Source organism: Curcuma longa, chromosome 14 (genome assembly GCF_044706935.1).
Source record: "Curcuma longa cultivar G26 ecotype Majalengka, Jawa Barat chromosome 14, ITB_CL_G26_1.1, whole genome shotgun sequence".
NCBI lineage: Eukaryota > Viridiplantae > Streptophyta > Magnoliopsida > Zingiberales > Zingiberaceae > Curcuma > Curcuma longa.
The window spans coordinates 6,669,450-6,684,554 of NC_133874.1; the positions used below are offsets into that span (position 1 = coordinate 6,669,450).

Below are 15,105 nucleotides of genomic sequence, written 5' to 3' on the forward strand. Positions count from 1 at the left end.
TGAATAGCCAGAAAGCTGGAGTATTGCCAAATTAGTGAGAGCACGGCCGTGAGCTCCAACGAGGAAATATGGTTGGTTGGTGGGGTTTTTTTTTTTTGAATAATCTAAATATTTAACTTTTAAGATCTAATTAATCTTGGAGGATCTACTTTCACAAAAGTTTTTCAGCTCAAATGGATTTTATGACGAATCAAACGTTATAAAAAGCTCAAAACTTTTCAAATGTATTCTGAATGAAATTTGAACCTTCATTATTTAAAAAGTCTTAATGTATTTTAAATAAAATTTAAACTTTCGTAATTTAAGAAATCTTAATATATTCTAAATGAAATTTGAATCTTCATTATTTTTGTTATTTAAGGAATTCATCCCACCTTTACCATTATCCGCTTCAGAAATTCGTTAAGGCGGTCTTACACGATCAACTCCATAACCATTTGTGGCCAATAAATCAAGAAATTGTAACTAACCATCCTAATTTACCTTCTCACGTATAATTTTTATAATTTTAGCTGATCGTGTAAAACTATTATGTCCTGGACACCTTTACCACATTATCTGCCATTGGTTGGAGGCTTGTAAATACCCCTTAATGTTGCATGGGAATAGACCTTCTTGGTAGATTCCAGAACTGTACCATGCTACAACGCAGCCAAAATAGGCCAACGGCAGAGGGTTAACCAGTCAGGTCCCAAGCTTGCTCTTGAAGGGAATCTATGAACATTAGTTTTAATTGCTCAGTAGGTCTAAACAGCACATAAAAAAAATTCTTACAGCCATCCATTTAAGAACTTTAATTCTTGAGAAACAAAGGGAGGGAATCTATGAACATAGTTTCTAATAAATACTATTTCAAATTGCTACAGTTACACTAGTAGCTGCGTAATGTAGAATTCATGAAATATACAGCAGTATAATGTACATTGAAAAACCAAAGAGCCACAGTCAATAACCGAACTACTTTATGCCTACCAAACAATGTATGCTTCACAATGCATTTTACAAAAAATTTAAATTACATCAGCGAGGACTTCTATCCAGGTCTGATCTCTGATCCGTCAACCTAGTTATTTGTCAGATGAGCAAAAGCAGCTACCTGAGGTGTACATATGGAAGGTTGAGGCAAAAAAGATAAGTGGTGAATAGTCATCCACCAAACGACCGTTCCCCAAGGTTAAATATCTTGCATATAGAAGAGCAATCTGAAAGGAAACAAAAAAAAAAGAAGAAAAGATTTATTTATGACTTCGTCTTTGGATTAAGCATCTAAGATTAGTTTCCAAGGCAATAATATGATCATAGCTCAAAACAAGTCACATACACACACACACATATATCATAGACAAGTCAAGGAAAATTATTTATTTTATTCCCTCATTTACCAGATTCTTCTTTTTTCAGGAAAAGAAAAACTGAGTAAACAAAATCTGGAAGTAAGCACAGCCTATAAACAAACTAGATTTATCTGCTCTACCGCCACAGCCAACATCAGGTTATCGGACGCAGAAGTTTGGTCAGTCTTGGTGCCTCTTAGAGGAATTAGGTTAATAGGATTACTAGTATAGTGGATTTATTGCCGCATTAGAATTTTATATTTAGGGTTTTATCGTGATTCTTACATGTAGAAGTAACTGTCTCATTGAAGGCAATACAATGCTCCCTTTCTCCACCTTCAACATAATTTAGTGGTTATTAAGCTGAAAAAGAGTTCAGATACAAACAGGAACATGCAATGTTGAGAATCCTAAAGTGAGAAAGATATAGAATAATCCCAAGCAATTGAAAGAAATCAATTAGATATTAACAGTGTTTATTAAGGTTATGAATAAACACGAACAAACAAGTTTGATAAATTACTACACAAGTAATGGAAGTGAATAATCTATAGGTGAAAAAACTATTTAAATTGGCACATTTCCAGGTGAGAAAGAACAGGCTCCTTGCAACAAAGTGACAGAGTTAAGAAAGGTAGACAAAGATTGACAACATAAGAAGAGGACACTATGAAAGAATAAAGACACTTGTGACTTGTAGCTAAGAAGTGTTTCAAGTCTTAATTATGCTGCTCGGAAATCCTTAAAATATCTATGCATGTCAGGGAAGTTTACCAGCTAATATGTACTTGTTTTCTTAGATGGAAAAGGAAGGTCAAAAGTCTACCTACCAGCTAATAAGACTTTGTCTTCTTCCCTGCTTTTGAGATGCGTTTCAAGTCTTGGATCCCCCTTTTCATTCCTCTGAAAATTCAGAACCATAAGGCCACTATCGCAATAAATAACCATAACCTTCAGAATCACCATACCTCTGATGCAGATAAACCAATACATAGAACAGAGGCAGCAACATGACTATCAATATGGAAACAGCTAGGTAGAAGACACTAGTTTGCTTCTGTTAAAAATGAGGGGAAAGTGTTATGATCACAATATTAAAGAGTAATATCAATTGTTTACTTACTTTATAATATGCTTAAAGAAGCAAACAATATAAACAAATAACAAGTGAATGGCAAATTATTAAAATGTGATAACAAATGGAAAAATTGCACAAAGTGACCTTGAAAGTGAACATTCATTGTCAAGCAAAAAAGAGCTAAAAAGGAAATCTTAATCGGAAAGGAATAAACTGTTTTTTATTATTTAAAAAAAGTAGTTTTATGCATTTCCAGGTAAGCACAGTCCTCATGATATCTAGGACAGTACTGATGTCATATAATGCAAGAATAGAATAAGGTCGGCAGCCTAGGAAAACATTTCACAACCAGATAGATATCTCTGTCAAAATTATATTAATAGATCCAGATACCTCAACCGCAAGTATGCTAAGCTAGTTTGTAGATTCTCTGCAAGATTGTCATTGGGATGCAAACGTACATATATAGGGATACATCAAGGAGTACAAAGATGCAGATTGCTACTAAAGCAATGGCTGTACTAGTATTACAAGATACACTTATGTAAGTTGAGCAAGTTCTCTTTTATAAAGTGTAAAATATGGATAACTGTCCAGATCTGAATGAGTTTACTGAATTCATTCTGGTTAGGCTTTTCCCTATTTTGGAACAGGATTTTCATCCTCCTTAACTGGCATATATTCTCCAAATTTGAGGGAGAATATATCTGTAGGATTTCTTGTTTCTACTTTCAATAAAATAACTGACTGAGGTATGTCTCCTCAGCTACGAGGACCATAGGGTATTCTCCTGTAAACTTAAGGAATAAGAGAACAAAACATCCATACAAGTTCCATCATGGAGGTTATGTGTAGGCACCTCATGACAAAAATACTCTTGGAGGTTGCGTGATCTCTAATGTTATCTAGACATGTTCCAAAAAAGATCTGGGTTGAGACTGTTTTAACAAATACCATCACATGTACTGAATTTCCAGACCCAGTGCCAAGAATTACTTGCAACTACCTGATCTGAATCCAAATGCGAGGTCTTCAGTTGCACAGCCTTTGTCCACGTCAACCAGCATCATGGTAAACATAACCAATACTATCAAATGTCTTCTCCTAAGTTACTCCTCGTATCAGAAAGGTTACAAGTGACTCTCCCCAAAATTTACAATTACATGAACATGACCTTCAGAAGACCAGCCCTTTATCCCAAATCAAACATTCAAGGGGGGCACTAGAGAAATCAAATTATGGAAAACCTAGAGCCTTCTCCAGTACATCATTCCTATTCTCAACCTGACCAACTGCCTATGGCATGTCCGTTACCTGTGTTGACTACCTTACCCGTGTCAAGTTCCTAAAAAGGGTTGGTTCCTCAGAATCCTGTTTCCCATCAAGCTAGAATCTGCACAAAGGAAAACCAAAAGAACCTATTGTCTATTCAAGTAGATAGAAAACTCTAGAAGATCAAGAGGACCACACACCATCAGGGCAGCACCAAGACCCTCAGAAACTCACACAGGTATACAGGTAACACTCTTTCAGACTTGCATTCTGTTGAGGTTTTTGATGATCTTAATCAATTGATTGCTTCAAGGGTGTGAAATCTTACACCTAACATCCCATTGGTAAATTATGTATCTTAAGAAAATTTCTCTCCTAGTTTTAGAGCTTTTGTTATATCCTTAACAGATATCCAAATTCCAAATAATGTGCAAGAAGCACTCGTCCAACCAGAGTTAAAGATAGCAATTATGGAGGAACTTTGAGACCAGCCTACCTGCAGGGAAGAGAATGGTTGGAAGCAAATGTTGTTGGGAGTGTAAACAAATTCAAGGCGAGACTGGTTACTAAAGGATTCAAACAACCATATATAACTACGAGGCGGCATTTGCCGCTGTTGCTAAGTAAAGTTCAATGCAGATTCACTAGACTCTAGCCACTACTTTGGACAGACCTTTCCACCAATTAGATGTAAAAAAAAAACACATGCTAACTTGGTAATCTAGAAAGTGGTTATTATACATGACTTGAAACACAAGAGAGGAAGCTCTACCCGTGTGCCAGGTTTGAGAGATTAAACAGTGGTAAAGAAGCATAGGTTCCTTCAACGAATAGAAAAGACTTATACATGGAAAATCCACCATTACTTGAAACCCAAGAGAGCTTCAACAAAGTGTGCAGACTCAATAAGCCATATGGTTTTAATCAGTCCCCACATGCCGTGTCATTTAATTAACTCAACGAGCAAGATTGAGATGGAGTAAGAAAGTCCATAGACTGATAAAGGAAGGGCTGATAAGAAAACTTATTTATCTTGTCCATACAAGGCCCAATATTAGGTTGGCAAAAAGTTTATAAATAATCCAACAGAGAAGCACCTGTGAGCTGTATTTTGAATCATTTAGTATCTCAAAAAGAATCCTGGAAAAGGACTCTAGCTCAAGAAAATTATGTGCGGAGTGGAGATTTTTTACAGATCCAGATTGAGTTGAGTGCTTAATTGATTAACGATCAACTACTAGGTATTGTACCTGAGTGGGGAAACATGGTTCCATGACAAAGTAAAACACAGTCAGTTGTAGCTAGAAGCAGTGCTCAAGCTGAATTCAGAGCCATGTTTCACAACATTTGTAAAGTAATATGGTTGGAAAGAATGTTGAAGGGGTAGCAAATATTCTCCCAGATTTGAAGAATGTCTCAGTAGGATTTCTGGTTGGTGTTTTTAATAAAATAGCTGATCAAAGCCTGTCTCCTCAGCTATAACTACCACATGAAATTTTCCTATAATTTAAAGAATAAGAAGAATAAAACACCTAGAAAATTTCAATTATTCCCTTCATAAAGGTTATCTGGTATTTGGGTATAGTATATTTTATGGAGGAAAATTGATGAGTTGGAAAAAAATCCAGAGCAGAAACAAAGTAAAGGGCCTTGCCACTATCAACATGTCAATTATAGTAGCTTAACTGCTTGTTGGTGGAGCTGATAAAATGTTGCTATGAAGTCAATATGGGATAGCCAAATAGTACTGCCTATTTCTTCAAATTAGACAAAATTTTGGTGTATGAAATTAGTGTCCTCAAGCAAATTATGTTTGCAACAAGCTAAGCATGTCAGATTCATATGCACTAACTTGAGCAGAGTTGACAATTTGTGTAGCATGATGTTAATTGTATGATAAGCAGGTCATGTAATCCATGCGAATGAAAGATCATATAGAACAAGATAAATAAGATCTAAAATATTAGGTAAATTCAAAAAACTGAATTTAAATAATGTAAAAGGTTATTAAAGTTTTTTGAACAAAGAATTTATTTATTAAATGGATCAAGCCAATCCATTTGCCACAGCAGCCATGTCATATCATTTTTGTATTTCCCCATATCATTGAACATGTTTCATGTTAAGTTAAATAGGGGGACTCGTATTTTTTCATGTCATAATTGAACCATGTCATATCATTGATCATGTTTCGTGTCAAGTTATCATGCCATGTCCAATTCTGCCATCTACTAAAGAAAAAGGGCTATGACCACAACCATAATCACTCTCAATACTGCGTCTGGTCAATAACACCACATTATAACAGGTGGAAAGTGCATAGTCAAACCTTACCTTGCCACCCTGAGAGAAAGGCTTCTTGCCCCCACTGCATGTGTGAGCATCACAAAATTGACGCAAGAAAAATTCTGCAATAACTCCCCATAAAAAAAAAATCTACAATGATTCAGTGAAAGTGGCATATTTATATAGCTGAAGGCATACCATGGAGACGACTTGCTGAATGGCCTTGACTAGTGGGAAAGCAATTGTCTGCCAGGCTCTGTGTATTGGAGAAGGACCAATAACCAGTTATTTGTTAAAGGGTGTATTCAACTAAAATAGCATGCAAGAATTCCATAATCCAAATACAGTTAACTCATACATCCAGACTAAGTAGGTAAACCCATGGACCAGAAGATGGCTTTTCAGCTCATACACCTTATGCTTTTTTTTGGAATAAATGCATCATATAAATACATCCATAGGGCAGAAATTAAAAATGGCATTAATAAATGATTGATTTACAGAGCCTACTTATAAGGCAAATGAATTAACATTATTATGTACTAAGAAGTAAAAAATATCCAAGTTGGTGAAGTATTCATTGTCAGAGATCAGGCATTGGTTTGTATTTGATCTAACTTGAAGAAATAAGTACAATTTGGAGCATATTAAGGCAGAAGAACATGCCTATATGTACTAATTGTTTCTTATAATCAATCAGTATACACTCAATGAAGAAATCCTACATTTGTAGTTCTTATAATTTCAGTATATGTACTATCCTTTTGTGTCGCCAGCAACAAATTTTGGAAGGTATTTCAGTCAGTAACCAACTTAAATATATAGCAATGGGATGACCAGATAGCACAGAATTAGTCAAACAGCTGCAGAAAACATTCATTTCAAGTGACAAGTCAGGAATGATCCAAATATTTCTACCATTTGGTTCATGATAAGCTTGTAAGAATCCTCTTGTTGATTCTGTTATAATGAAATACTCCTAAGTGATTTAAGATATAATGAACCTCACAAAGATGGCGATTCCTAGCAGCAGCTGCAGGATTGCATTTTGTCTTGGCTTTCTTGGACTCTACCATCTGGTCACAATGCAATGCTCCGCATAAATCTGCCAAACATCGCCCTTGACTCTGAAGAGAGAGTGGAAAAAATTGAAAACCAAGTATATTTTTTTCAATGTAGTTTTAGAAAAACCAAAATATGTGCCAATAAGGTCATGAAGCTTTATGAAGCATAGTCTACCATATCAAAACAGTGCACTATAAAAAGTAAAAAAAACTCATGGAAATGAAAACAGACAAAAGACAGAGAGCAGAGAGTGAGACACAGATACATGCCACTATTTCAGCGACTGTAACATATAGTAGATCACTGAACACCAATGGGGCAGCTGTTAAACACAAAACAAGTATCGGGAACATACAATAGTATGTATAATGTACTAATCCTTAAGCTAGCAGAGTATGTCTTGTTCATTGGCAGATATAACTGCAAGATGCTACATGCTTTTGAAATGGCTAAAAGTTTGACAAGTGAAAAAAGAAACATTCACCATCAAACAAGATGCTACATGCTTTTGAAGGGGAGTTTTGGCGCAACGGTAAAGTTGCTGCCGTGTGACCTTATGGTTATGAGTTCAAGTTGCGGAAATAACATCTTGCAATGCAGGATAAGACTGTGTACATTAGATCCAATGTAGTCCGACCCTTCCTCAAAACCCCGCATTGGCGGGAGCTTTGTGCACTTGATTGCCCTTTAATCATCAAACAAGAGAGTATGGTCCCTTCTAAACCTTGGAGTGACTAGACCAACCAAATGAAGGAATGCAAAAGAGGTATTAATGATCAAAGAAGCCCACATCATGTTGAGCTGATGCATCTGCCAAGCATCTGATGCTGATGCACCAATCACATGAAACGATGAGGAGCATTTTAAAATGGAGCTTTCGAAAACTAGTGTTTCAGAATTGACAGAATAGCTAATCAGAAAAATGAGTTTCCAACAGAGAAGAAAATCATGTAGTAAATAGAATTTTCAAAGTTAATTTAAATTTTGATGGTGAAAAGCAAATGCATAGAATCAGAAAAGTAGTAGGAAATGCACCATTTAAAAAAGAAAAGAAGAGTAAATTGTGTCAATTATTCGTCTTCTAAGATTCACCTACATCATCCAGCAGGTTAGAGTGTCGGTTGTCAAAATGTAGATCAAGGAATTTTTCAGCTCGGAAACTTTTCTTACAGAAGCCACAACGCCATTCATTGATATCCACATGGATTTTATGTTCTTCTTGTTCCCGGAACATATCATTATCATGATGGAGCCTGCACTTATTGGGTAGATGGTATTGCTCTTGCTCTACAAATGGCATTAAATACTGCAAGATAACTGATTTTATAAGAGATGGCGATCTACAAGCAGAAAAAAGTTACTAGAGTTGACAGTGATCTTGTGTACCTGCTCAATGACTTTTGAGGCAATCCTGCTCCTTTCTCTGGAACAATGTACTTCGTGTTTTTTTACATCTTCTTGCAAAAGAGTTCTGAAAATGGAATATAACCAAAACAAATCTTATTGATAATATTCCAACCCCAGGATTGTCAATAAAATGGTAGACTGTTCTGCACAAACCACACATGTGAAAACAAAGATAAAAAAAGTTTCAGATCCGTCAGGAAGCTTATTGGGCTAGAAAACTGACATTGGGAGAATATAAGACCTTTCACCTCCACCAAAGGTAGTTAACAGCCAGCCCAAAGGTTATTTACTTTGATGATAACAAATTGAACAATGTTTTGTACAGAAGTTACAGACTTGCAGGAAGCTATGGAATTGAGAGTGCAGGAACCAAGCTAATATCACCATGACAATTCAAAATTGGTTTGCTACAAGTCCTGATAAATCATGATCAGAATGCACAATAAGAAGACAACTCACAACAAAGAGTAGCAACAAAATTGGCTTTCTAAAAAATTAGTTAATTTATTTTAGCATTATATACTCAAATTATTGGAAAAGTCACAACCAAGCCAATTGGTCAAACTTAGTCAAACTTTGATTTAATCCACAGTTGGGCCTTAATGTAATTAATTTGTATTCAGTATTGATGTAGATTCTTGTTGTACTTTATCTAATTTCAAACCTTACATATCACCAAGTCACTTAGTCTAAATCCCATTTCACAAGAAAGCAAATGCATTGTTTGCTTGAATCATTTGGTTTACCTGAATTTCTTTATCGATACCTTCTTAAAATTCCCACATAAACACTCACTTTCCTACCAAAATAAAGGTTGGCTCTGAATCAAACCGGGAACAATACCATTCTGTTTATAAAGAATTTTTTCAAACCAAAGCAGAACTTTTTAAGGTGACAATTCTCATACTGCACCGAATAAAACCAATAAGCTTCTGAACCAAACCAACCTATTGGTTCAATTTGTTAGATTTAAACTGAATATCCTCAAATAATATAATGAAACTCTGGATTCAGCCATGTGTGTGTGTGTGTGTATACTTTTTTAATTGACACTAGTAATTATAATGTAGTTTGGGTATTGATTAAATTAAAATTTAAAACACCACTTTTAAGCATCCTTTAACATATTCTAAAACTGGAAGACATTATAGAGATAAAGATTTATCACCTGGTTCCAGCAGCTCCAACAAAATCCTAGAGTAAGAAAAGGAAATCACAAATACAGCAAAGGTTAATCCAAAGAACATACACATCTGCAAGAAAACTTAATCTAACACAAAAGTTTTACTTGGTTTCCAAGATTCAAGTTCATGGAAGATGCTATCCTCATGAGAAAAGTAAAAAAAATTATAAAGCAATCGATGAAAGCCACTGAACTAGTGGAACACATTCTTGATGCCATTGATTTACAGTGAAAGCCAGTCATTTAGAATGGATTCAATGTCATACTCAAGTACAGATATGGGGAGGTGCGTTTGGCTCATTCAGAGGCAAAAATTAGAAGAAACACCGCCTGCAGTGAGTCTATGCTAGTGTATACAGAGACAGTTTTGCATGCTTCCTCAGAGAATAAAGCCCCAACATATGCTACATGTGTGGCATGTGTAAGCTTGCATGATCATGAAAAACAAATTATATATTTGGTCTATATTTCTTTGTTTCAACTTCAACAATTACATTGATATGTACCAAATTCTGGATAGTATAGAATTGCCCAGTTATGTACCAAATTCTTGAACTACCTTAATAACAGTAGCAGCTTCAGAAAAAAGATAATCCAATAATTCAATTAAACTTGAAGCAGATTTGCACCAACAAAAAGTCAAGTTCCTTTTGGGAGAGAAAGAAACTTAAGTGAGTCCCCAAAAATTCAATGTTGATAACCATAAACTTGATGCCAAGAAACAGAACATTTAACACATATATCAAATTTGTTAGCAGCAGACATTTCTACTACAAATTCAAAGCTCGGATGTTCCTAGTAACTATAGCCATATATTTGCAGGTAAATCACTAGCTTCGAACAGTTAAATTTAGAGAAAGAAAAATATTTTATTGCATTTTTAAAATACCAATCAAATTGGTATATATAGAACTAAAGATAAAACCCTAAACCAAAGAATATCAATGTGAGACTAAATCCACTACACCTAGAAACTCTAGTGTTCTTTAGTCTTTAACACTCCTACTCAAGCTGAAACATAGATACTATTTAATCCAACTTCGATTTGGCACATAACCTAGAGAAACTTTTAGACAAAATATTGGATAGACCAATTATTAAGTTTGCACTTGTAGGAACAGAGCAGTGAACGAAACTCATCAAATCTTGAATTTAGTGTTGCTGATGCTTGGATGCCACATCTCCAAAGAAAGTTCTTAATACAGATTTGGTGTGCAAGGAGCAGCACATGATATCGCAGGCACAGCATAAGCATGCGGCAGCATCAGCATGTGACAGTAGAAGCCTATTTGGATGAATTAGTCATTATCTGATGCATAAGGAGATAATGATTTCCTCATTAGAGGAAGAGAGTCACGTCCACATTGCTATATCAGCCACTAAGTTGGCCACAGTGGCAATTGCAGCGATGAGGTTAGTGGTTGCAGTTTGGAAGAGACGTAAGTTATTCCAAGTGATTGTAAGCTTGGATTTCACTAGTACATTTTAAAGCTTATTTGGTTGATAAGTTTATTCATTTTGAGAGCTCCTTTATTTATTTACAAGTTTATTTATAACTATGACAAGCATTGTTTGTGGCCATTGTTCATAAACATTAAAAATTTCATAATCTTTGCTTACTAACATTACGTATGTTTTCAAGATTGTTCATTTAGTTTAATAAATTATTCAAGCTTACCACTTAATTAATCTTGTGCACATCAAACATAAACAAGCCCTTACCAAGCTGAACATTACAAACTCTTGCCTCTTTTACAGATCTAATTGTCATCGATGCCTTTGAAATGGAAATTAGGGTTAGCTAGAAATTTGCTCGCCTATCCTTCCCACAGAACACTTTACCAGACCTTCATATTTCCATGCAGAGAATGTCTTCGCACAATTGTTAAGAATGCAAATAGCATGCGACGCAGTGTCATTTTTTATCCTACTGCGGGCTCGAAATGCCGCGTCTCACTCAAAAGCAACAAGACATCCCGAGACCTTAAGTTGAGATAAATTACCCACTTGTTCATAGTTCCACAAAGATTGCGTTGTTCCCTACTTTATCAGTCGCATGTTTACTATGAAAGATCAAACTAGTTTAACTGTTCAAGCCAACATGACCTTTAGGAATAAAGTAAAGAAGAAGAAGAAAACTGATACAGTTTATCTTTGATCCAATGCAACTTGAAGAATCAAAGGAACAAAAAAAACATCTCAGAAAATTTCCTCAAAAATTCATGAGATTTTTTTCCGCTATTTTACCGTAGTACAGAAAAACGAAGGAACGAAACAAAGAAGATGGAGGAAGTCAGAATCCAAGAACCTGATCAGAAAGGCATCCTGCGACGTCCAGTGAGACAAAGAGGCAAGCGAAAAGCAAGGCGATCGCCGCGGCCGCTCGTCCCATGGCGGTCGGAGGAAGAGGCGGAGCACCGAAAGGGGGCATCTCTCTCTCTCTCTCTCTCTCTTAATTCTGTTTTTCTGCGGCCGAGGGTAACGGCGAACCCATGGGCTTTTTCCGTTCCGGCCCCTGGGCTTTTTCAGTTCCGGCCCATGGGCTTTTTCAATTCCGGCCCATGGGCTTTTTCAGTTCCGGCCTTGCGGCTCGGAATTATTACTTTATTACTCGAGTAGCAAAATTGGTGTCTATTTATTCAATTATCTAATATAATAATATTCTATACAAATCCAAATCTCTAAGAAAAAATACACATCCATTTTTGGTTAAAAAAGAATAATTATATGACAAAGTCTCAGAATGTTATATAAATAGGGTAAAAATTAAAAGTCATTTTAAAAATTCAATATTAAATACATGCTCGTTGGAATAATAGAAAAAACGTTTTTTTTATTTATTGTTAAAATAGCACCCTTCTCACCTTTATACAATTTTCCTTTTTAAAAATTATCTTTATTTTTAATACTATTATAGTAATTATAAAATAATTATTAGTATATGTAATTAATACAATATTAATTATAAAAATAAATTATCTATGGTATAATAATTATGATTCATATTTATTATAATATAATATTAATTAATATGAATTAGAAATTAAATATATATATTATAATAGTTATGAATTGTTGATGCAGTAGATAACTATGGATTCAGTTGATTCGTATATGAATATCGAAAATGATTTTTTAAATCGTGTTGATTATGTGGAATGTCAGGAGATGGATAACTAAACTCGATATTTTAGAAGAAATGATGCGGTCATAAATTCTAATTAATCAAAAATTTATTATTAATGCATTGTTGTTTTCTCGATGCCATATAGTAAAAAAGTTATTAAATTCATTGGTTCACGCACGAATATTGAAAATAACCTTCTAGAACCTATCAACTTTATCAAATAATATCAAAATTTAAGAAAACAAATTAGTCGTTCCCAAAGAAGGAGACAACGATTGACTCCACAATATCAACCTCACTTTCAGGGCCGGCTCAAGCCTAGGAGGGGCCCTAGGCGATTTTTTTAAAAAATAATTATTATTTTTAAAATATTTTAAAATTAAATAATAATAAAATTTAATTTTATGCGTAGTAAAAAGGAATAGATTCACAGAGGGGTGTTCGTTTACCACTTTTCTTCGGCCTTGCTCTTCTTCAACCGCGACGAGCCGACGAGGTCTGGCGAAAGGCGAACTGCGAAGGCGAAGGGAAGAGTTTGGTGGCGAAAGACGAACAACGAATGGTCGACGGTGAACCACCAGAACCGACGAAGGCGAAGGGAAGGATTTGGTGGTGAAGGACGAACAACGAACGGTCGACGGTGAACTGCCGGAACTGGCGAAGGCGAAAAGAAGGGTTTCTGGATTTGGTGGTGTTTTAGGGTTTGGTGGCGAAGGGCGAACTGGCGAAGGGCGAAGGCGAATTGGCGAAGGCGCGAGCGAAGGAGGAAGCGAACTAGCGAAGGGCGAAGGCGCGAAGGTGAACTGGCGAACGGTGAACTGGCGAAGGGCGAAGGTGCGAGCGAAGGTCAATTCAAATCGGGAGATTCAGAGCGAAAGGTGAACGGTTTGGTGACGTTGATTTGGTGGCATCTTAAGGATTTTTTTTATTTGGGGCCGGCGAAGGTGCGAGCGAAGGTCAGTTCAAATCAGGAGATTCGGAACGAAAAGTGAACTATTTGGTGACATTTTAGGATTTGGTGGCGTTTTAAGAAATTTTTTTATTTGGAGCCCTAACCCGCTAAATCGATTAATAAAAATATTTTAATAATTTTTATTTACTTAAAATATATACATTAATGTATTAAAATGGGGGCCCCAATTAAAATGGGGGCCCTAGGCATAGGCCTTAGTGGCCTATGCCTAGAGCCGGCCATGCTCACTTTGATACCAACTGACATAACGGATAACTATTGAATCAGTTGATCCACACAGAAATATTGAAAGTAATTTTCTACAACATGTTAATTCGAAGAGATACGACTAAATTAATTTTTTGAAAAGAGAGATCATGGTCGTAAATTATTATTAATAAAAAATTATTTCCAAAACAACTAAATAAATATTTAAATAGACTCAAACTCTTACCTCTAAAAAAAATAAAAATACCCCTAAATTTAACTTGGCAAAAATAATAAAAAAATAAACTTAATCCGCATCAGCTACTATAATATAGTATTATTAACATTGATTAAAATATTAAAATTCTATTAGAACTGTTGATAAAATTAAAATATTTATATTATAACAATTATAAATCTATAGTTGTTATTAAGAACGGAGATAAAAATTTAAGGAAAAATGTATATTTAAATTGAGTAGGAGAGAGCTTCATTCGTCCTTTATTTCTATATCTAAATCTCTTGTATAAAAAATTAAGAGGGACGGTGGCCCCACGGTCCTCGGTTCTGTCCCTGATTATTTTAATAATAAAAAAAATTAAAATAATGATTTAGAATGAAATACTATATTTTGATAATAAATAAAAAAATATTCTTATTTCAGCGTTAATCAAAATTACTCTTTCACAGGGAAATAAAACCAAATACCTTGGAAGCATCAGCTTCGTAAATGCGCTTGGGAAGTCGATCTTCCATTGAAGTTGGCCGCCTCTCCAGATGGAGAGAGAGAGAGAGAGCGAACTGCATAACTCAACTGCCATCTTGTGCGCGCTGCCGAGCGGAGCTTGCACGTGGGCAGCGGGGGAAATCACGCATTGAACGCTGCCCTGCAGCTCACTCTGCTCAACGCTGCCCTGCTGCTTCGAATTCATCGAAACAAAAGCTCGACGATGGAACTGCGGCTCGGTAGGTAGGTACGTAACTGCGATTGCCTGGGTTTCATGAATTAATGCACCAGATGATGATCGGTAACACCTACGACATTAAACTCGTCGACGAATTCATCTTCTCCCTCTTCCCTTTCCACTGACAGCTAAATAATGAAAGATATATTTCGAACTTCAGAAACTTTGTAGGTAGGCTCTTTAAAACCGAAGACAGACAGCTCTGCTCTGCTTAAGTTCATCAAACTTT

General features: G+C 35.6%; 1 protein-coding gene across 1 annotated transcript; it reads right to left on the reverse strand.

The window, feature by feature from the left end:
• Positions 1-823: 823 nt before the first annotated feature.
• On the reverse strand, positions 824-12,036 carry LOC141845266 (uncharacterized). The gene is made up of 10 exons (XM_074733328.1): positions 11,934-12,036; positions 9,611-9,636; positions 8,422-8,506; positions 8,132-8,341; positions 6,975-7,097; positions 6,169-6,226; positions 6,019-6,092; positions 2,303-2,391; positions 2,165-2,237; positions 824-1,202 (listed from the first exon to the last, which is right to left on the reverse strand). Exons 1-9 carry the CDS (start codon positions 12,015-12,017, stop codon positions 2,168-2,170), a joined length of 819 nt encoding a protein of 272 aa, XP_074589429.1. The 5' UTR covers positions 12,018-12,036; the 3' UTR covers positions 824-1,202; positions 2,165-2,167.
• Between the last annotated feature and the right edge of the window lie 3,069 nt (positions 12,037-15,105).

Coding starts and splice junctions, on each gene's coding strand:
- LOC141845266 (XM_074733328.1), bottom strand. CDS start 12,017: ATGGGACGAGCGGCCGCGGCGATCGCCTTGCTTTTCGCTTGCCTCTTT. Junction 6,093..6,168: donor TTCAGCAAGTCGTCTCCATG/GTATGCCTTCAG, acceptor GAGTTATTGCAG/AATTTTTCTTGCGTCAATTT. Junction 2,238..2,302: donor TTGGTTTATCTGCATCAGAG/GTATGGTGATTC, acceptor CTGAATTTTCAG/AGGAATGAAAAGGGGGATCC.